Genomic DNA, 23,356 nt, shown 5'->3' on the forward strand with positions numbered 1-23,356 from the left:
TCCGCATGGCGATCTCTTTATTTACAGTGATAACCAAAATACTCGCTTCAGTTCTCTTCCTAGGAAAGAGTAACCTGAGCTGGGGACTCCAAGTGCTAGAGGGGGCGGGGAGGCAACAGCTGAGGGTCGGCTCCAGGAAATCTACAAAAAGAACCAAAAGCTCCACTTTGCTTTGAGCTGGAGGCAGAGCCCTGGCCGCAGGGCACCAGCCGGCCGGGGCCAATGGCTTCGAGGCACAGAGAGGCGTTAAACAGCAGCGCCGGGCATTATGTCTTCCTCTGCTTGCGACCTGTGGGGCAGACACACAGCAAGTGGTTCTGGATCTGGGGGGCACAGCTCAGCCCAGAAGTCCCCACCCCTCCCTAGTGCACCCCACCCTCTGTCAATCTACCAGTACTAACAACCTGTCTGCACCTTCTCCCCCTTCCCCAGAGCTAGTTCCAGCCCATCCTAGAGGCAAGCAGGAAGGAAATGCCCCTCAGCAGTAGGACAGGAAGTGAGGAGGCTGACATCCAGCAGGAATGGGTGGCCTAGTAGGATCATCTGTGGGGGTGTTACCACTCCCAGGTGTTAATCGCCCAGTCCTGGGTAAAGCCCAGGGCCTGCTTTCCCAGTCTGACCCACCCCCACGCTGCAGGTTCTGCTGGCTACCGGAGCTTTCACTTCTTGTCCTAACGAGGGGCACAGGGAAGGCCACCGCCTGGCTGGGGGCGTGGAATTGAATCCTGAACCTCTACCTCCCAATGCACAGGTTTATGCGTTATGCTGCTTGACTTAAAGAACCAGCACCGTTAGCTCTAGGGATGTAAAATCCCATTTAATGGGTTAACCGGTTAAACGTGATATTTACCTGGTTAACCAATTAAAGAGCAGTGGGACTCCTCCGCTCACCGCAGCCGGGCTGACGTGGCCCTGCTGCCGGTGACGTGCCTGGGCTCGCTGCGGACAGGGGCTGCTCTGGACGGATCAACCGGAACCGATAAACATCACCCACTAAGGGTGATGGCTGCTTACCAGTTAACTGGCTAACCTTCCACATCCCTAGTTAGCAACACCCACACACCCGTTGTGTGGCGTCTAATCACTAGAGGGGAGCAGCATCACCAGGCACTTCACCCCAGAGCGGAGTGCACCAGGGCTGAGCCAATGGGGGCACTCTGGGCGAGGGGACCATTGTAAATTCAAGGGGGCTCAGGCTCCCAGAGCGGCTGCGGAGGGGCAGGGGGCAGGAGCAGTCTGTCCCCTCGCCACCACTCCCCCGGCCTGCTACTTACGGAGCTCGTTGTTCTTGGTGATGGCAATGGAGGCTCTGGCCCTTGGTCCCTGCTGCGTGAAGTGGTACCCGAAGCGGATGATGGAGGGGCACTTCTCCAGCATGGCAGCCATCTCCATCTCCACCGAGTCCCCCAGCCGCTGACACTGGGCAACGGAACAACAGCCCAGCTGAGCTGGGCCCCAGGGGCGGGGAGTTCTGCTCCCATCTCCAGCCCAGCCTGACTGGCCAGTCTGACACAGGCCGCACCAGCCCCATGGGGGGCATGGCCCCAGGGACCCGTACAGCTGTCTTTGCTGTGATTGCAGGCCTGGGTAGCCTTGGAAACACACACGCATACCCCACGCTGTAGCCTCCAGGGCCCAGCCCAGCCGAGTCTGGGTCTCGGCAGAGGCCGCCAGGCGTCTGGGAGCTCGCCTGACAGCTGCCAGACTCGTCCCACACCAGCTGCTGTGGGGTGACTACGAAGCGCAGCCAGCTCCAAGCCGACCCCTAGCGTGAGAGGCGTTGTCTCCCATTACTCAGCCCCAGGAAACGGGCTACTGTGGACAGACATCGGCCTCCAGGAGGCTTTGGCAGAAAAGTGCAGATGGCAATTCAGGGTTATGGTGCCTGGGGTCCCAACAGGCACCCGAGCCTCCAGGGCACTTCCTAGCCTCGGCACCTGAGCTTGCCCAGGATCTCGGCCTGGACTGGCTCCCGGGCGTCTCGCAACGGGGGTAGCCCAGAGCAAAAGGATCAAGCCGTCGTTTCTGTGTCTCAATGTGCAGGAAAGGCCAAGCAGTAGTCAGGCTGGGTCCCCTGCCCATGGGGTTTGGAGCCAGGAGCAGCTTTGGGCAGGGCAGCACAGTGCAAGTGGGAATAGTGCAAGTGGGAATATTGGTCCTAGCTCCCGCCTCCATGGCCAGAAGCTGGGATCTATTGAGCTCTGGCCTCCCCCCAAAGCAGGAGGGATCGGGTTTCTCCAGGGCCTGCGCCCCAGCGTGGTACCCATCCCAGACTGGGCCGTGTGGGCAGATGGTTGTTTGTTCCCAGTTGTACCCTCCATAGATCCCTTGCTCTGGGACCGGACCAGACATCCAGTCCTGGCCTCTGGCTGCCCTGACTCACTGGGGCCTATTGGAGTCAACCAGAGCATTTCCATTCATTTCATAGGGCCTCTCCTTACCCAGCCCACCAGTGCTGTGTCCCCTCTGCTCCCCAGCCCACCAGTGCTGTGTCCCCTCTGCTCCCCAGACCCACTGGGTCCAGACTGAACTCAGCCCCTCCCTGGATTGGGCCCTCGATTAGCAACGTGCAGCTGGCCAATGACAATGGATAATTAGATAATTAGCCTCTGTCTACAAATGTGAACTCTTGTAACCCCCAGAAAGACAATCCCAGCCCTTGGGTGTGAATCCCAGCTGTGGGTGTCAACGTTCCGTACACACCCGGGTAGCATTATCCCCGTTTTACCTGCAGGAAACTGAAGCACAGAATGGCCAGCTTCCTAATCACAGGCTGACTGCATCCTTTAAGGAGAAATGGAGCCAGTCCTGCCAGTGTCATCATTAGCAGCCTCCTAGCCTGAGGGGGCAGGACTAACTGATAAACACCTGGACTCACAAAACCCTGGGTGAGGGGAAACTGAGGCAGGAATGTTGCAGAGCCATCCCAGGCCACAAGGGGACACTCAGAGGCACTCACCCTCCTATTAGAATCTTTTTTTATAATGGAGATTGCCTATCTCCTAGAACTGGAAGGGACCTTGAAAGGTCACCAGTCCCCTCCTTCACAGCAGGACCAAGTACCATCCCTGACAGATTTTTACCCCAAATAGCCTCTGCAAGGATTGAACTCATAACCTTAGGTTTAGCAGGCTAATGCTCAAACCACTGAGCTATCCCTCCCTCCTGCTGACATTAGTGGGGTCAGGATTTGACTCAACATACCCACAGAATCTGAGCTTGGATTAATTAAAAGTTCCCGGCACCCAAGTCTGTATCCAAGATACCGATGACATCCAATGTCCACCGGCGCCACCTTTTGTTTCCCAACCACCTGTCAAGCTGTCCAACAACTTGCAAGCCGTTCCAATGCCATGTCCCCACTAAACGGCACATGGCCCCCTGCCCCAGCATTCTCTGGCAGCTGGGCTTGGTGACCGTACCTGGTTGTCCACCTTGAGCTCAGCCAGCGTGGTGTTCTGCTGCACGCCCTTGATGACGGCCATCATCCCAGCACTAGTGATGAAATTGGATTCAATGTTGAGGCTCCGAAGGGTCTTGTTCTCTTTCACCATCTCAGCCACGGCCTGTGGGAGTCCCAGACCAGAGTCAGTCGTATCGACCTGTCACAGCCTGCGAGCAGAGTCTGACATCCTCCCCATGCAGCCCCTGGCACAGAACACTGCTAATATGTCTCTGGCCTGTTCTCGAGCCCCCACGTAGACACCTCTCTCGGGATCCTGGCTGGCTGGAAGTCAAGAAGGGTAGTAATCGGGGTGGCTGTTGAGTGGCGTGACTCAGCTGCCCTCCCCACTCTCACCGGCTGAAGGATGGCACGTACACGCCACTCCCACTAGGCCTGTTTTGCAGGATGGTCCCAGAAGCGTTCTAACAATGCACAAGATTCTGAGCTGAGCCATCTTCCCTGGGCCACTAAGCCCGACCACCACCTTCCATAGCCTCAGCACTTCCAAAGCCAGAAGGGGCAGTTGTGACGCTCGGCATGCACCAGCCAGAGAAGCTCCCGAAACAAGGTTGCAAGCAGATCTCTTAGACACAGCCTGTCCACCCTGAAACACTGTGAGCGATGGAGACTCAGCCACAACCCTCAGGAACCTGTTCCAGTCACTAATAACTGTCTCCTGTGAGCCAGAGGCTTTGAAAGGGCCCAGAGTAATAACAACCCCAAACTCTTACCTATTGCTCAGCATCCACAGATGGCAAAGGGAGGTAAGCATTGTCACTGGCATTGTACAGCTGGGAAACTGAGTCGCAAGGAGGTGAGGTGACATGGCCAAGGTCACCCAATGACTCAGTGGGAACAGCACCACCCACTCCAAGGCCAGGGCTTTATGGACGGGACCACCCTGGGATCTCTAGTGGTAGCTGAAGGGAATTGCTCCTTAGCTGTAGCTTGTATTCTGAGCCCGGCTCTTACACGGCCCTTGTCCATTGGGTTCCCGCCAGAAAGTATGTTTCCATCTCTGTCCATCTATCCACCTCCCTGACATCCACTCCCTCCATCTATCTACCCCATTCACCCGTCCCCTGACATCCCCCCACCCGAGCGTAAGATGGTGTCCACACTGCTACGGGGAAGCGAACTACCAGAGCTGGCTGGGATCTAGCTAGAATGGATCAAAGCTAGCCCAACTCCAAAGAGCAGGGAAGCTACAGCAGCACCAGTGGCTGCACTGGCCCCACCAGGTCCCTGGGGACATGCACAAGCAGCGAGCAGGGGCCATGGCCTGGGCTGCTGCAGTGTCGCTGACACATGAGACTCGAGCTCACAGATCCACTGGCTGGGGCACGTCTACAGGTGCTGCCCTGACACCTCCCAGCTGCACTGCAGATGTACCCACTGAGGCCAACAGCACCTAACTGGGTACATGAAGTTAAGCAACTGCTTAAGGGCTTTGCTGAATCCAGCCCAGGTGTGAATTCCTGTCAGGGAAGCTGGTTCCCTCTTGGAGAGTCAGGCTCCTTGGGGCATTCCGATGCCAGCTGTGGCTTGTCAGAGTTCAGGGGGGCAAGGGAGATGCCCCATGCAGCTCCCTGGAGAGCGTCCATCTGTCGGGAGCTGCAGGGCTTACCATGGCCACCGCATCACTGCTCCGAGTCGCCACCAGGCTCAGCTTCTTCACGTGGGTGTTGGTTTTCATGGCTTCACAGATTTCCTTCAGCGTGGGGATGGGAATGTTCTGCAAGAGGAGAATGCGAGAAAACAGGAGCCTCACTGGTCTTTCTGGCATCATAATGGAGGGACAATTGGGGAGAGATGTGTCGCAGGGGTAGATAGATGGAGAGAGGTGGATATCGGGGGATGGGTTGCATGGATGGATAGATGGAGGGAGATGGATATTGAGGAATGGGTCACAGAGGTGGATAGATGGAGAGAGGTGGATATCGGGGGATGGGTTGCATGGATGGATAGATGGAGGGAGATGGATATTGGGTCACAGAGGTGGATAGATGGAGGGAGGTGGATATCAGGGGATGGGTTGCAGGGGTGGTTAGATGGATAGGCTATCAAATTAAAAAACTCAATAATAGTGGGTGATTTCAACTATTCCCATATTGACTGTGTACATGTCACCTCAGAGATAAAGCTTCTTGATACGTTAAATGATTGCTTCTTGGAGCAGCCGCTTGTGGAACCCATAAGGGGAGAGGCTATTTTGATTTAGTCCTAAGTGGAGCACAGGAGCTGGTTCAAGAGGTAAATATAACTGGACCGCTTGGAAATAGTGACCATAATGTAATAAAATTTAACATCCCTGTGGTGGGAAAAACACCTCAGCAGTCCAGCACTGTGGCATTTAATTTCAGAAAGGGGCACTACACAAAAATGAGGAAGTTACTTAAACAGAAATTAAAAGGTACAGTGACAAAAGTAAAATCTCTGCAAAATTCATGGAAACTTTTCAAAGACACTATAATAGAGGTCCTACTTAAATGTATATCCCAAATTAAAAAACACAATAAGAGAACCAAAAAAGCGCCACCATGGCTTAACACCCAGGTAAAAGAAGCAGACACAGATAAAAAGATATCTTTTAAAAAGTGGAAGTCAAATCCTAGTAAGGAAAATATAAAGGAGCATAAACTTTGTCAAATTAAGTGTAAAAATATAATAAGAAAAGCCAAAGGGCTCATCTAGACTACGCAGAAGATTCGATCTCACAAAAATGAAAGTAATCAAGATATGGGTTTTTTTGGCAACCCCTCCCCTTCTTTGAAAAGCCGCAAAAACCTCATTTTTTAGGAAAAGCAGCTTTTCGAAAAAGGGGGAGGTTTGCTGAAAAAAACATGTCTTCATTACTTTCACTTTCAAAGCTCTGCTTTCAAAAGTGAGATTGGAAGAAAATATGTTAATTCCTGCAGAATTTGCATATCCTCTGTCAAATCTTTCACATAGATGAGCCCAAAAAGGAGTTTGAAGAACAGCTAGCCCAAAACTTAAAAAGTAATAGTAAACTCTTTTTTAAGTACACCCGGGTTACGTACAAGATAGGGACTGTAGGTTTGTTCTTAAATTGAATCTGTACGTAAGTCGGAACTGGCATCCAGATTCAGCCGCTGCTGAAACTGATCAGTTTCAACAGCGGCTGAATCTGGACTCCAGTTCCGACTTACATACAGATTCAACTTAAGAACCCCAGGCGTCCCCAAGTCAGCCGATGCTGAAACTGATCAGCAGCTGATTCCAGGAAGCCCGGGGCAGAGCAACTCTGCCTCGGGCTTCCTGTAGTCAGCCGCTGGTCAGTTTCAGCAGCGGCTAACTTGGGGACGCCTGGGGCAGAGCAGCTCGGGTGCTGCTGGGTTGCTCCATTAGCGCCGCTCCTCAGCGCTACTGGACCAACCCAGCAGCACCCCAGCTGCTCTGCCCCAGGCGTCCTGATTCAGCCGCTGCTGAAACTGATCCAGTAGCGCCAAGGAGCGGTGCTGCGGGACCAACCGGCAGCGCCCCACCTGCTCTACCACAGGCCCCGGGCTTTGCTCCACGTCTCCCTGGTCTGCTGGGGGGGGGGCACTAGCTGCGTCCCTCCCCAGCAGACCAGGGAGACGCTGAGCAAAGCGGCGGAGGACCCGGGCCGGACCCGTGGCGCTTCCAGATCAGCTGGAAGTGCCGCGGGTCCGGCCCGGGTCCTCCGCCGCTTTGCTCCCTGTCTCCCTGGTCTGCTAGCTCCCCCAGCAGACCAGGAAGACGGGGAGCAGCTTTTCTCGCCCCGGAGGAGGCGGGCAGTGGGACCAGGCATCCCGCTGCTCCAGTCCTCTGGGGCGAGAAAATCCCCGTTCGTAACTTCGGATCCGACATAAGTCGGATCCGCGTAACTCGGGGACTGCCTGTACATCAGAAGCAGGAAGCCGGTTAAACAACCAGTGGGGCCTTGGACAATCGAGATGCTAAAGGAGTCCTGAAAGACGATAAAGTAATTGCAGAGAAGCTAAATTAATTCTTTGCTTCAGTCTTCATGGCTGAGGATATTGGGGACATTCCCAAACCTGAGCCATTCTTTTAGGTGACAAATCTGAGGAATTTGTCCCAGATTGAGGTGTCATTAGAAGGAGTTTTGGAACAAATTGATAAACGTAAAGTAACAAGTTACTGGGATCAGATGGCATTCACCCAAGAGTTCTGAAAGAACTCAAATGGGAAATTGCAGAACTATTAACTGTGGTGTGTAACTTGTCCTTTAAATTGGCTTCCGTGATTGGAAGATAGCTAACGTGGTGCCAATATTTTAAAAGGGCTCTAGAGGTCAACCTGGCAGTTACAGACCGGTAAGTCTAACGTCAGTACCGGGCAAATTAATTGAAACTATAGTAAAGAATAAAATTGTCCGACACGTGGATGAATATAATTTGTTGGGGGAAAGTCAACATGGTTTCTGTAAAGGGAAACCACGCCTTACTAATATGCTAGAGTTCTTTGAGGGGGTCAACAAATCTGTGGACAAGGGGAATCCAGTGGATATAGTATACAGTACTTAGATTTCCAGAAAGCCTTTGATAAGATCCCTCACCAAAGGCTCTTAAGTAATGTAAGTTGTCATAGGATAAGAGGGAAGGTCCTTTCGTGGATTGATAACTGGTTAAAAGACAGGAAGCAAAGGGTAAGAATAAATGGTAAGTTTTCTGAGTGGACAGAGGAAACTAGTGGGGTCCCCCAAGGGTCTGTCCTGGCACCAATCCTATTCAACTTATTTATAAATGATCTGGAGAAAGGGGTAAACAGTGAGGTGGCAGAATTTGCAGATGATACTTAACTGCTCAAGATAGTTAAGACCAAAGCAGACTGTGAAGAGCTTCAAAAAGATCTCACAGAACTAAGTGATTGGGCAACTAAATGGCAAATGAAATTTAATGTTGATAAATATAAAGTAATGCACATTGGAAAAAATAATTCCAACTATATATACAATATGAGGAGGACTAATTTGGCTACAATGACTCAAGAGAGAGACCTTGGAGTCATTGTGGATAGTTCTCTGAAAACATCCACTTAGTGTGCAGCGGCAGTCAAAAAGCAAATAGAATGTTAGGAGTCGTTAAAAAAAGGGATAGAGAATAAGATGGAAAATATCTTATTGCCTCTATATAAAACCATGGTACGCCCACATCTTGAATACTGCGTACAGATGTGGTTACCTCATCTCAAAAAAGATATATTGGCATTGGAAAAGGTTCAGAAAAGGGCAACAAAAATTATTAGGGGTTTGGAACAGGTCCCATATGAAGAGAGATTAAAAAGACTTGGACTTTTCAGCTTAGAAACAAGAAGACTAAGGGGGTGTATGATAGAGGCCTATAAAATCATGATTGGTATGGAAAGAATGAATAAGGAAAAGTTGTTTACTTATTCTCACAGTATAAGAACTAGGGGTCACCAAATGAAATAAATAGGCAGCAGGTTTAAAACAAACAAAAGGAAGTTTTTCTTCACTCAGTGCATAGTCAACCTGTGGAACTCCTTGCCAGAGGATGTGGTGAAGACTAAGACTTTTACAGGGTTCAAAAAAGAGCTATATAGATTCATGGAGGTTAGGTCCATCAATGCCTATTAGCCAGGAAGGGTAGGCATGGTGTCCCTAGCCTCTGTTTCTCTGGAAGGGGGTGATAGGAGAGGGATCACGTGAGGATTACCTGTTGTGATCCCTCCCTCTGGGGCATCTGGTATTGGACACTGTCGGCAGACAGGATACTGAGCTAGATGGACCTTTGGTCTGACCCAGTATGGCCGTTCTTATGGAGGGAGGTGGATATCGGGGGATAGGTTAAAGAGTAGATGGAAGGAGGTGAATATCGGGATGAGTTAAAGGAGTAGACGAAGGGAGGTGGATATCGGGGAATGGGTTAAAGGGGTAGAGGGAGGGAGGTGGATATCGGGGGATGGGTTAAAGGGGTAGACGGAAGGAGGTAGATATCGGGGGATGGGTAAAAGGGGTAGAGGGAGGGAGGTGGATATCGGGGGATGGGTTAAACGGGTAGAGGGAGGGAGGTGGATATCGGGGGATGGGTTAAAGGGGTAGAGGGAGGGAGGTGGATATCGGGGGATGGGTTAAAGGGGTAGAGGGAGGGAGGTGGATATCGGGGGATGGGTTAAAGGGGTAGAGGGAGGGAGGTGGATATCGGGGGATGGGTTAAAGGGGTAGAGGGAGGGAGGTATCGGGGGATGGGTTAAAGGGGTAGACGGAAGGAGGTAGATATCGGGGGATGGGTAAAAGGGGTAGAGGGAGGGAGGTGGATATCGGGGGATGGGTTAAAGGGGTAGAGGGAGGGAGGTGGATATCGGGGGATGGGTTAAAGGGGTAGAGGGAGGGAGGTGGATATCGGGGGATGGATTAAAGGGGTAGATGGAGGGAGGAGGATATCAGGGGGGTGGATCAAAGGGAAGGCAGCCCAAGAGATCAGTCAGTGGGTCTGAGTTCAGCATGTATCTGTTATTTACTCCCCTCTGTGCCAGAGCAAAGGTGTCTCGGGACACCTGAAAAGCAACCAGCCACCTGAGCACTGCACTGGCTGCTGCCATGGCACCATGCTGAGGCTGGACGCCCTGACTCATGGGAGCTAGGGCGAGGGACTGGGATTGTCACACCCAGGAGCCCCCAGGGCACTGCCAGCTCCCTGCCCTGCACATCTTTGCCTTCCTCAACCCTCCATCTGCTCCCCTCTCCTAATGGTGGGGTCACAGCTCTAAAGCCAGGCCTGGCCAGCCACCTCCCTTTGGTTTGGGGGAGATGGAGCTACTGCCCAAGGCAGAGCAGCCCGTGGTGGCTGAGAAGAACGGGTCACGCGGACGGTGCTGTCAGAGCAGCGGTAGAAGAGGAAGGGAAGACCCTTCATGCCTGAGGCTGCAGCCAGGCCAGTGCTGATCTGCTCCGTGCATCTCTCTTCTGCATGGTGCCAGAGGAGAGCAAGATGGAGAAGGTCCAACATAGCCCAAGATTGTGGCCCAGGCTCTGTTCTCTGAGGGGCTGAGGTCCTGGCCCCAGTCAATCAAAGGCCCCATTCTGCTTGGCATCCCCGGGGCCCATCTGTCACCCTGGCCAGATGCCCCCACGCCCCAGAGCTCCCATCCTCTCCCATGCCCCTTGCTGCCCTGGCACAAACTGACCTTGATATTGTTCAGGTTGACCTCCTCCAGGTCCTTGTCGTTGCTCCGGATTTTTTGCAGGGTCTCCTCCACGTTGGTGGGGTTAGGCGGCTCATCTGGGACGGGTTTGTACTTATCCGGCTTTACCACGCCTGGAGGGATACACATGCACCACCAGGTCAGCAGGGGAAGATTCACCAACCTGCTCCTCTCACGCTGCACCGGACCCCAAAGCTCAGCCGGCCTCAAAGCCAAAGGAACACTGCCAATCAATCAGCCAAAGACGCTTCGCTATGGCTAGTCACTCCTGATTTACACCAGTGTAAATGCTGGGAGAGTTTGGCCCTGTGTCCCGGCATCTCCTGCCCTGCGTTACTCACAACAATCCGGACAGAGAGGAATTCGTAAACCCCATTTTGTTCTCCTCCCGCATCCACTGGTGTCATGCATTTCACACCCGTTTCTGGCAGCGGGTTCTCAGCCCCGCCGGGGGAATGGCCCAGACCTAGGCATCCAGACCTTGCTCTGTGACAGACGGAGCGGCCAAACTGGAGTCGGTGCGCGCATGGGATGACCACACAACCTCCCGCCCCACCGGCTGAAGCGCACTCACTGTTGATGCCTTCGGTGCTGGTGATGTTGCCGCTGCAGATGGCTTCGTAGTACTGCTTGTTGCTCATCAGGGTGTACATCCCCAGAATGGCTGTTGGGGAGGCAACAGTAAACAGACCACTGGATTTAATAGGAAAGGCCGAGGGTCTGAGCTGCAGAGGTAGCGGAAGGTGGTTGCTGCATCTCTCTGCTTTTCTGGGCTCACCCTGTCCCTGTTTGGCAGAAGGGAACCTCCCAATCTCCCTAAACTGCACTAAGTGACAGTGTTGCTGTTTGCTGTTAACCAGTTACCACCTTGCACCCCAGAGGTGGCTGCATCTCAGCACTGGCCGAGGGATCCCTGTGTAAACAGTTTGCTCATTCCACCCCAGAAGCTGCTGCATCTCACCAGTGAGAGAGTGCTCCCTGTATAAAACCTTCCACTCCAGAGGTGGCTGGCTGTCCATAGTGGAGGAATAAGTCTTCTTGTGTTCCACCCCAGTGAAGGTTGCATGGTCATAGTGGGTGCCTATCGTTTTGTAAGCAGCTATCCTGTTCCACCCCAGAGCTGGCTGCATGCCAGCCAATGGACAAGCTCACAAAGCGCCCCATGACTCTGGGGATTGAAGGCACTTCACTATTATTGTAGCAGGCCACAAGGCAGCCCTGTGGCCATGCTCCCAACCCAATCGCGGCTGGCTATGGGAGGCCTTAGGAAAAGCCCCTCCATGTAATCTCTCACCACATGCCTCATGTATTTTTATTGGCCTAGCATCTCCCCAGCGGGTGTAAGCGGATAGCCCTGGAGCCTGCCGTTCTCATTTTAGCCACCCACTGGCTCGCAGCCAGCTCGCTTGCTGCTGAGCTCTGGGAATCGGAGCTCACCGTAGCTTGTATGGGCAGCAGTTGTAACCGCCCCGAGGCGGCATGGGGGCAGGGAGGCTGGGAACCAAAGCTGGGTCCCGGAGTTACAGCAGGCCAACCTGTGTGCTGCTGAACTGGGCAAGGGGTGAGCCCGGGTCTCGCTTTACCCCCCTTTTCCCTCTAGGCACCCCCTGCCCCAGGGAGCTCAGAGGGCTGCTGTGCCAGGCAACAAGCCAGCCAGAATGTGTGAGGAGCTGCCCCTGAAGCACGGTGAGGGCACACACACGCAAGAGTGTATGCACACTGCAGGCCATGCGTGCACATGTGCTCACACATACAGGGATTCACACAGGTTCATACAAACATGCAGGTACACACACATGCATCGACACACCAGTGTACAAATGTGTACCCGCACACACATATGTACGCCCACATGCACAGGGGCGGGTATTCACACAGTGCATGTATTCGCATGGATGCACCCAAAACACAGGCCTGTCTAAACCCAGAGGCTTAGCCAGGAGCATGCACACACCCCCATATGCATTCACATGGGGACGTGCATGCAAGCACCATGCACAAATACGCCTCTGCCAGCATGCACACAGCAGCATCTCACACCAAGTTCCCTTGGCCTGCACTGCCATTCTCAATCTGGACAAAACTTCCCAGCTCCCTGGTCTGGCCAGGCATTTTCACATGCAGCAAAATCCCAAACCTCAACTCATTCCCTTGCCACTAGCCCCACTGGAGTTTTCATGACCCACTTGCTAATCACAGGAGCTTGGAGGGGTGAAATCCATCCCTGGCAGCCGAACATTGATTTCAGCAGTGGCTGTGCCCCTGCCCTGTTTCCCACCCCTAAGGGATGTTTTAGGGCAGCCTGTTCCCAGAGCTCCATAGTCTTCAGCCCCGAAGTCTGGGGTTAGTGTCTGGGCTGGGGAGTCATGAAGGTTAGAGCTGTAATACTGTGGTGTTTGTGTGCCACTACCCTCTGCTGCATAGAATCAGGAATGTGTGTCATAGGCCCTCTACTGTCACCCACTAATGGAGATTCTCCTGCAGTTCCCATGGCAGGGGCCTAGATTTTTGGAATAGGAAGATGTGGTTTCTTTTCCCCCTGCCACCACAAGGGTATGTCGCAGCCTGTTGATGTCACATAGCTCTTCCCATGATGACAGCCAAGCCCTCGGTAGGTATGTCTACACTACAGAGTTTTGTCAGAAAAATGGCCATTTTTCTGACAAAACTTGAGGAACGTCCACACTGCAATCACGTTCTTCCGCAAGAAAATAAAAAGAACAGAGGGGTGTTCCAGCATTGGTAATCAGGAGTGGACTGGCAATCAAAATAGGCCTAGGAATAGCCCTCCCTCCATGCCCCTCAAGCACCACCCCTTTACCTGCGTCACGTCCAGCATGCAGCACGAGCGGCGGGTCAGGTTCCATGCACCGCATACAGCGTGGACGCAGAGCCGCTTGGAGTGCGGGGCAACGGCGGCCCGTCACGGGTGGATACAACGGCCCACCGGGAAATTCCCAGTATTCTGCTGGGCCAGTCCGCCCCTGTTGGTAATCCTCATTCTACGAGGAAGAAGCCTTTTTGTGAAAGAGCTGTTTTGCAAAAAGGCATGTGTGGATGGGGAAGAGAGAGTTCTTTCGGAAGAAGAGGAAAGAGGAAAAAGCACAGGTGCCCTAGTAGCCATTCCGTCCATAGCAATCACAGCTTACAAGCGAGAGAGCATCCATTCAGTCTGGATGCTCTCTTTCGAAAAAGCAATCGCTTTTTCAGTGCACTTTTGCAGTGTGGACGCTCTCTTTCGGAAAAAGCTTTTTCGGAAGATCTCTTCTGAAAAATGCTTCTTCTGAAAGAAGCCTGCAGTCTAGACGTAGCCTATGGGGCAGGCAGGACCCGTTCCCTGCTGTCAGCATCTCCCAAACCCTCACACACTCATGCACAGCAGATAAGCCTGCTACAGCCTTTGCTAACAGACCCGCCTTTCCACTTGGGCAGCAGATCTCTGGCAGTGGGGATGGAACCTATGACCCGCCCAAGGGCTCAGCATCTCACCAACTCCATCTGAATCCCTTGCCAGGATCCGGCCAATCTTCACTCAGCACCAGTCACAACACATCCACCCCGGAAACACCAGCCGCCCAGTGGCAGCAACCTCAAGCCAGAGCCTGGGCTCCAGGTATTCCCCACCAGCACATACTTGGGCCCAGGCTCGGTTAAAGGCAGGACACTGCTGCCTCCCCACCACTGTGGCCCCAAAGCAGACAGGCTTTGCTGTCCCCAGAGATCCCGTACCTGCAATGTCACACATCTCTGCATCAGTGGCATTGGCCAGGGCTTCCTCCAGCTCAGGTTCCAAAGTGACGTGCTCCTCCTTGGGGATTTCTTGCTGGGGGGTCTTTGGGATGAAGGGTTTCCCTGCAAGAAGACAGACAGGGGTTAGAGTCTGGGCTGGGGAGCACCAAGGGTTAGAACCATCATATAGTGCAGTGTGTACGCCCCTGCCCTCGGCTGCATGGAATCAGGAATGTGCATCATAGGCCCTCTACTGCCAGCAATCAGTGGAGATTCACCTGCAGCTCCCATGGCAGGATTTTTGGAGGAGGAAGATGTGGTTTCTATTCCCCCTGACACTAGGGTTATAAGTAGAGGCCTGTTGATGCCACGTAGCCACTGACTGGTGATGGCATCTTAGATTCCCACAGGGCCGTCTGCCCTGGAATGCTTGCTTCCCCCCAGCTCTGGAGGGGGAACTGCTGTCCCAGATCAGACGGGTGGTGCACAGATGCAGCCAGCTTCAGGGCAGAATGCAGTGAATTCAGGACAGGAAGCAAAGGAGAATCCAACTGAAAGGGCTGGGGGGGAGCGCTGAGTGACAGAATGGGAGAGAGCAGCCCACCTAGGGTTGCCAGATGGTTTCAACAAAAATACCAAACACACTCCCCTCTCCCCCCACCAAAAAACAACACCACCGGGGAAAAAATTCTGTTGGGGGGGGAAGTGGGGGAGACCAAAGTTGTTGAGCCAAAAAAAAAAAGGACCCCAAGAGTTATTAAGCAAAATAATACATAAATAAATTAAAACAGCATGGCCCCTTTAATTGCGTGCAGAGTCAGAATAGGGATAGGAAGAGGAGAGGGTGAGCACTTAGACCCTGGGAAGGCATTGCTTCCCCTTGCTCAGGTCTTTAGGTTTTTTGCCAGTGGCCATCTCGTTTTCTTGGTCGAGCCAGAAGGGAGCTTCCCTGCGGAACCAGGTTAGCAGGGGGAGCCGGCCCACTTGCTGGGTGTCGTGGGGTTGTCAGGTGTCAGGTATTTTCACCTCCTGGCAGGGGAAAAACCAGAAAATACCGGACATTCCAGGTGTCCGGTATTTTCTGATTTTTTTTACCGGACAGGAGGCGAAAATACCGGACTGTCCGGGTCACTACCGGACACCTGGCAACCCTAAGCCCACCCCTTTGACAGGGGAGTTCTGGGCTCTGCTCTATAAAATTCCTGGGCTTGGCTGGTGGGGAGGGCGGAAGGTTGTGAAGGGGCATGGTCTTGGGGCAAGGGGTGTGGCTTTAGGTGGAAGGGGCAGGGCTTCAGCTGCCTTCCCCAGCTGGGTCTTCACCTGCTGCCCATGGGTGCAAACAGTTAGACAGACAGGGGAACAGAAGCCGGGGAGGGGGATTATTAGGTTATCCTGATCAGTGCAGACATGGTGGGCTCGTCTACACTGGCCCCTTTTCCGGAAGGGGCATGTTAATTTCACCTATCGTAGTAGGGAAATCCACGGGGGATTTAAATATCCCCCGCGGCATTTAAATAAAAATGTCCGCCGCTTTTTTCCGGCTTTTAAAAAAGCCGGAAAAGAGCGTCTACACTGGCCCCGATCCTCCGGAAAAAGCGCCCTTTTCCGGAGGCTCTTATTCCTACTTCCTTTTGAATAAGAGCCTCCGGAAAAGGGCGCTTTTTCCGGAGGATCGGGGCCAGTGTAGACGCTCTTTTCCGGCTTTTTTAAAAGCCGGAAAAAAGCGGCGGACATTTTTATTTAAATGCCGCGGGGGATATTTAAATCCCCCGCGGATTTCCCTACTACGATAGGTGAAATTAACATGCCCCTTCCGGAAAAGGGGCCAGTGTAGACGTAGCCGGTGAGTATATGGCACCCTGCACCGGACCCAGGAGCGCTGAGATAGGTGCTGGTGTGAGATCCTACATCAGTGAGATCAGGACTGGCCAGATCCTCTGCTCTCTGTCCTGTGGAACAGCCTTGGGCCTTATTCACACAGAGCTCAGTGGCCTAGCAGCTCTGGAAAACCCTAAATCTGAGCTATGGTGGCAGCTCTCCATGCCCAGTGGAACTTTCTACCATCTGTGCGAGGCCCCGGGCATGAACTCCCCGAAGACTGGACTTTCCCAGCATCCCCTCACCCCGTCTGTTTCTCCACCCAGCTCTTCCCCAATACTCCAGAGCAACTCTACCAAAACAATCCCCTCCCACACACAATCCTCCTCCTTGCTAGAGAACAAGTCACAAGTGATGGGGGCACTCAGGTGGTTTAATGCACACCTGGAATGTGCTCACACGCCATGGTAATGGGTGGATAGGAAACTGCATAGACCAGGAGGCCCTGCTGTGAGCAGGGGCCAGAGGAAGTTTGGGTGAGATGGAGCAGAGCAGGACACCCAGAAGAGTCTTGCGGGTCTTATGGCTTGTCTACACAGGCACGTTTTGTCGCCAAAATCTGCCTTTTGGCAACAAAATAGGGAGAGCGTTTATACTGCAATGCGACTTTTGTTGGGAAAAACACACAGTTTGGGTGAGAAAAACCTTCCAGTCCTAGGAAAGACTTTTGTCTTTTCCCCTTCTGTTATAGTTGATAGCCAACGTGTACTCTGCTGTTTGTTTTGTCGAGAGAACTGGCTTTCACCAGTATTCCACAATGTCTGGCCTGATGGCTTTGCTCAGTGTTTTGTGATCTGAGCTGCCCTGCAGGCATGCCCCTCCCCCCTTTCAAAGCTCTGAGCAGTATCTGACAGCTGAATGAGCTGCTCCCTTTGAGGGAACAAACAAAGAACAAATCATTGGAATGCTCCTGCTAGGAACACAGCGGCAGGGATCAGCTCTGCTTTCCTGCAACACTGCACAGTGGGGGGGGGGGTTTGCTGACCCACATGGCTTTGCTCTATCTGTCCACAGGGGACCTACCAATGTGGCCACAAAATGTCAACAGTGGGAGGCAGACAAACCAGTCTGACTGGTTTTCACTTTTGGTGACATTCACGTCTCAACCGCACTTTTGTCACCAAACCTTCCCAGTGCAGACACAGCTGTAGCTTCAGGGGAAACCTGCCACTGTCCGACACCTGATTTTCAGGATGTGACAGCAGCTGCAGCAGCAGCGAGGGCTCTGGGGGCACTAGCAGCAGGGTTGAGGTGGGGGGGGGGTTAAGTGATCTTTGCTCTCCCCTCCCAGTGGCCCTTGGGGACTTGTACCCCCAAGCCTGTCCTTGCCCTGGGTGGGGGGGGGGCATGTACCCTCTGGCACTGACCCCACGTCAGGGCCAGGGACTCCTGGCAGCTTGGGCCCATCTCCCTTAGTCAGGGGGCGGGATCAGGTGATGTAGGAGTCTGCTGTTTGCGCCAGGGCAGGTTGTGCCAAGCTCCCTCCCCCGCCCCATGCACTCTGCAGCACCCCAGTACCTCTCTTCTCGCCGGTGAATGGCACCAGGTCCTCACGCTCCTCTGCCTCCAGCGCCTGCTTCTCCAGGTGCTGCATGAGGGCGTCCCGGTCCAGCGGCCCCGTCGGGCTCTTCTTGGTCTGGTCTCGCTGGCGCAGCCCAGCTGGGAGCATCATGTTCTGGAAGGAGGCAGGAAGAAGTCACAGGTGGGACAGCCCCCCCTAGAGATCACAGCCCCATCTCCACCCCTGGGGAGGGCACAAAGCCCTTTGCAAGTGGCAATGAATGAAGCCTGGCACCAACGCCCCATGTTACAGTGGGGAAACAGAGGCACCCAGCAGGAGCTCACCCAGGAACCTAGTGTGAGAGCTGGGCATAGAACCAAGAAGTCCTCCCTTCCCACCCTGTGCTCTGACCACTGAACTGCACTCCCCTCCCATCCACACGGGCCCAAGTTTTGAAGGGTTTTCGACTGGCATGGCCATCCCACCAAGGCCCAGGTGAGAGTCAGGGCTGGCGGGGACAGGGCTCGAAGCTTCAAAGCCTGGAGGTCAGCATCTCACAAGCTACAGCAACTCTCCCTTCCCACCCCAGCCCCAGGCAACCTCACCTCGGGGTCCATCTCCTGCAGCTCTAGGTCGAGCTGGTCCAGCTCCTCAGGGGAAAGTTCCCTCAGGAGCTTCTCCTCATCGATGTCCCGGTACTTCTCCAGTTCCATCCGGTAGGAGGTCATGGTTCAGCGGCGTCGGAGGTGGCCCCTCCCCAGCGACCAAGCACAGAAACGTAGCCTGAGTGGGGACACAGACAGGTGTGGGCACTCCCTGCGGCGGGGCTTTCATCAGGTTCACCCATGGGACTCCCTGCTCCCACACAGACCTATGGAACTCAGTGCAAAGGGACAGGATTGGTGTTAATTTGTGAAACTCCATGCTACAAGATTCCAGCAAGATAAGTCCATGGGACTCCCCGATGTGGGGTATTAGTCAAATTAGTCCTTGAAACTCACTGCGAGGTTAGTCCAGGGGACTTCCTGACACTGAGTATTAATGACACCACTCTGTGGAACTGCCTGCCAAGAGATATTAGTGAGACTAGACAGTGCAACTCCCTGCCATTGGATATTACCCAGGTTAGCCTGCAGGACTACCTGCCACTGGATAATAATGAGATTACTCCCTGCCAATGTATGGCTATTAGGTTAGCCTAGGGACTCCCTGCCACTGGATATTAGTGAGGCTAGCCTGTGGGCCTCCCTGCCATTGACTATTATTGAATTCCCTGCAGTCTAAAGACACTAAGGTCCAAAGTAGCAGTGGGCTCGAATCCAGCAGTCAGGCACAGCTGAACCTCCTGTCCCCTTCCAAGGGTATGCAGCATTAACTGCCCTCATCTCCCACCCCCTCTCCCAAGCCCAAGGGTCCAGTGCCAGGAATAGTGAAATCCTTCCCCATTCCCCACCCCCACAAGCTGCCCCTCCCTGCCTCCAAAGTACTGCAGTAGCTCAGTGCCCTTATCAGAGACCCCCACGGCTCCACCCAGGGCCCATATCAGCCCTGCAGCCATCAGCACCGGCTGATAAGGGAGCAAGTCTGAAACAGATGCGCTGCTCAGGGTGGAAGGAGGCAGGGGCTATCAGTGAGCCCAGGCCCCAGGGAGACAGCCCCCAGAGGCACCACAGAGTCCACAGAAGGCCACAGCTCCAGCGGAGCCATGCTGGGAGGGGACAGCCAAGAGTGGGATGGGGATGGAGATGGTCAGGGGCTAAGGATGGCAGGGAGATGGTACAGGAGCTGGAGAGGGAATGTCTGCCCTGAGAATGGAAGGGGTCCTTGCGGCATGGAGGGGGGCATCATGGGGATGGAGGGCATCATGCTGGGGACTGAAGAGGACCCTGGAGATGGGAGGGGGCAGGCCAGGGCATAGAAGGGGCACTTGGGGTAGAAGCTACAAGGCAGATGGTGCAGCCAGCACCCTCCGCTCTTTGACCAAAACTGCCAAGGCAACTGCTCCAGGAATCTGCCAACCTGGCTGGGCAGGGGTCAGCTTGGCGCCCACCCCTGTGTGCAGCAATACCTGTGCATAGAGCAGGGAGGATGGCCGCCCCACCCCACCCCCACTGGAACAGGCTCTGAAGCAGGCCTTAAAGTCACCGTGCTCAATGCTACATGATGTGGTGGGTTTTTCGGGGCTATCTGAGGCCTCCCACCATGCTGATAAATCAGAGAGGGGTCTGGAAGAGTTGGGAGGAGGATTAAAGTGTGGGAAAAGCTGCCTTAAAGCAAGACGCTCCAGAAGATTAATGGCGGGGGGGGGGGGGAGAATTGCCCCCAATCTGTCAGTACCTACACAGGGAACAAGCATTTAACAACAGGCACTTCGCGCTAGCAGTGAGAGGTCGAACGCGATCCAGTGGCTGGGAGTGGGTACGAGGCACAGTCAGACAGGGAACAAGGGGCATGTTTAAACCAGGAGAGTAATTAACTTTGGCCCAATCTACCCAGGGTTGTGGGAGATTCTCCAGCACTACCCATTTTAGGGGTGTTTTTCTAAAGCTCCGCTCCAGGAATTCCTCTGGGGCGAGTCACTGGCCTGGGTAACAGAGATGATCACGCTGGCCCCTTCTGGCCTTGGAATCTATGAGCTCCATGAGTAGACAGTCCCGGAGCCTTCCCATCCATAAAACGGGTGGTGTTTGGAGAGCCGCAGCCGGGAAGCATTTTAAAGAATGAACCTGAGTTGCATTTACGGTCGGGCCCTTTGACCCAGCTCTGGCAGTGTAAGGGGAGCGTCTACAGACCGTTCCTCCGCTTCAAGCCCTGCCTGCTGCCGCCTGTTGCTCGTAAGTGCATTGGCACAGGGCCCAGATCCCCTGGGGATGGGCACCCTGGGAGTCAGGGGCAGACTATCGAAGCAGCTGGGACTGACCAGGGCCCGAGGAGTCCATTGAATCCCAAGAGCCACACGGAAGGATTCTGACCTCACACCTTAGTCTTCCATGCAGTTCCTCTCGATTTACCAGCATCAGAGCAATCAGAGTCAAGCTTACAACCGCTAAGGCAGAGTCGCTCTGATTGGTTAGACCAGAGATTTTCAAACTACGAGTAGCGACCCAGGACTGGGCTGTGGAATGTCGGGCACTGGGTCTGGGTGCCGCAGGGGGGTCAGGTGAGCAGTGGGGGTGCTAAGGCAGCTCCCTGCCTGTCCCGGCACCGCAGACTGCGCTGTGCCCCAGAAGCAGCCAGCCTGGCTCCTAGGTGGCGGGGCAGGAGAGGGCATAGGGCTCCAGCACTGCCCCTCCCCTGAGCACTAGCTCCGCACCCCCATTGGCTGGGAACCTGCTGCTTGCTGCTTCTAGGACGGAACGGTCTGCGGTGTCAGGAGAGGCAGGAAGCTGCCTAAACCTCCCCACTGCACTGCTGACTGGGAGCTGCTCAAGCTAAGCTCCTCCTGGCCCAGCCCTGACACCACACACACACAAAGCCAGAGCCCCCTTCTACAGCCCAAAGTTCCCATCCTCAGCCCCACTCCGGAGCCCACACTCTACTCAGATTCTGTTGGGTCACAGCATCAACAATTTTCTTCAACTGGGTCATGAGATAAAAAGTTTGAAAACGGCTGGGTTAGTCTGATCTGCCTGCCACAGGCCAGAGACGCTCTCCCAGGGTACCTGCCCTGGAGGGAATTATTGATATTACCACCATGTTCGTATGTTAAAGCCACAGCCAGGCACCAGCTCCAGTCAAAAAAGCCCTTTCTCACAGCCTCTCCGGCCACGCTGCTCCCTGCTCCAGCCTGACCTTGCTCTGCTGAGATCGGAACAGCCAGGTGCTCACTTGGAGCCGCAGCCTTACCGGGGTTGGGCTGCCTGCTGAGTACAAAGCAAGGGCACAGTGTCCTGGAGGGCCCTGGGAATCTGGCAATAGCCCTTTTGCCTTTCCCAGAAACACGGCAGGGCCAAATGCGACAGTCCTCTTGTTTTATTCCAAGCAATCCAGTGTAGTTCTGCCCCCATGGGGCTAGAATCCAGCCAGATCAGACCCTGAGCCGGGACAGGCTGGGCTGGTAAGACAGAGAGGAGACCTCCAAGGGACACCCACCCACCCACATCTGCAGTCCTGGGGGATTCAATAGGTGGCGCTCTCCTTGCTGGGTCACACCCCCGCATAGCATAGAGAGGGCTGCTGGCAGGTGTAACATTGGCAATCTCCTAGTACAGGCATGGGGCACGCCCTGGCTTGCCTGGATCCAGCCTCCAAGGCTCAGCATTGGGGAGCTAGCACTCCAGCCCTGCAACCCCCCCTTCTTCCCAGACCCAGCACCCCCACTCTGCTCCTGCACCCTCCCATGTCCACCAACACCCATCCCACTCCTGCACCCTCCCTCCTGCCCAGTCCCCACACCTGCTTCACCGCAGTCCCCTCCCGCACACTGAACTCCTTTTTGGCCCAACCCCAGAGCATAGATGGGCCCCCAAAATCTACTAGCTTGTCCCCCACCTACCCACCCACCTACCCAGGCTCTGGTGTGTGAAGGGAATAGGGGAATGTGGATTGTGTTTGGGGAAATTTGTTTCTTCTTTTGTGCAGCCCCAGCTGATTTGACTGTTGGTCAGTGGCCCCTGACTCCAAAAAAGTTCCCCAACCCTGTCCTAGTGCTTAAGCGGGTTTTTGCCCCGGAGGCCCAGCCAAATTCCAGCCTCGGAAATGTGATGGCATCTCCCTAATAGTCCTCCTGCAGTTACGCTAGTCAGGACCTGTCCTCACTCGGTTCTAACAGCTGCTGCAGCCCTCCCCAGAGGTGGCCACATTTCAGCATTAGTTGAACCGACCTGCATGGGTCTGTCACATTTACACAGCCCTCTGGGCTGCAGAGCACTGTAGCAACAGCAGCACTGTAGCCATATAACGCCTGTTATGTTCTTTTGGTGGGGGAAAAGTAGCCAAACCTCATCCTCCATCAGGAGCTTGCATGGAGCCAGGCTAGGAGACAACGCTGTTTACTCCGAGGGTCAAGTCCAAGCCGTGCATGTCCCAGGCAGAGAGAGCTCCTGAAAGCTCCAGGGAAGGGTCTTTCACCGATCAACAAGAGGAAAACACGCCCTACAGCCCACAGAAAAGCAGGCACCGATCCCCCCAGGGGCAGCTCATCCCCTACACTGAAGGGGAGAATCCAGAGCCCGAAGCCAATGGCCAAAGAGGGTAAGCCAGCCCCGTGGCCCTTCCATGAGCTGCTCGGAACGTTGGCTTTGTTACTAGCTCAGCCTCACGCCCCGTGTAGAAATCCACCGCTCGGGAGCAGGGCTTCCCGCTTACCTTTCCCAGGCAGACCAGGGCGCTGCTTTTCCAGGCTGGGGGAAAGTAGCAGCAGCACAATGCTGAGGCAAGGGATACCGCCAGCGAAGTGTGTGAGATCAGCATTTTATTATTTTAGCTCCAGCTGGGCAGAGGGGGAGGTGGGAGAGTGAGATCCCATATACAGGCTGGTTATCAATCACTCCAACTGCCCAGCAGCTTTCCCAGTGCCTGGCAGACCCCTAGTGGTCACATGCCAGAAATGCCACTGAAAGCAGACAGCACTTCTGGGCTACAGTCACAAATGGGTCCTCCCCCCCCTCCCACCCCCCCGCATTTTGCTTTGC

General features: G+C 54.3%; 1 protein-coding gene across 1 annotated transcript; it reads right to left on the minus strand.

Moving 5' to 3' along the window:
* Window positions 1–23,190, minus strand: TMOD4 (tropomodulin 4). Its single transcript, XM_006113930.5, has 10 exons — window positions 23,031–23,190; window positions 18,329–18,506; window positions 17,741–17,897; window positions 14,345–14,467; window positions 11,190–11,279; window positions 10,598–10,728; window positions 5,073–5,180; window positions 3,423–3,566; window positions 1,275–1,419; window positions 1–289 (listed from the first exon to the last, which is right to left on the minus strand). Exons 2-10 carry the CDS (start codon window positions 18,449–18,451, stop codon window positions 267–269), a joined length of 1,044 nt encoding a protein of 347 aa, XP_006113992.1. The 5' UTR covers window positions 18,452–18,506; window positions 23,031–23,190; the 3' UTR covers window positions 1–266.
* Between the last annotated feature and the right edge of the window lie 166 nt (window positions 23,191–23,356).

This window comes from Pelodiscus sinensis, chromosome 22, assembly GCF_052426305.1.
Source record: "Pelodiscus sinensis isolate ZL-2025 chromosome 22, ASM5242630v1, whole genome shotgun sequence".
In the NCBI taxonomy this organism is placed as follows: Eukaryota; Metazoa; Chordata; order Testudines; family Trionychidae; genus Pelodiscus; species Pelodiscus sinensis.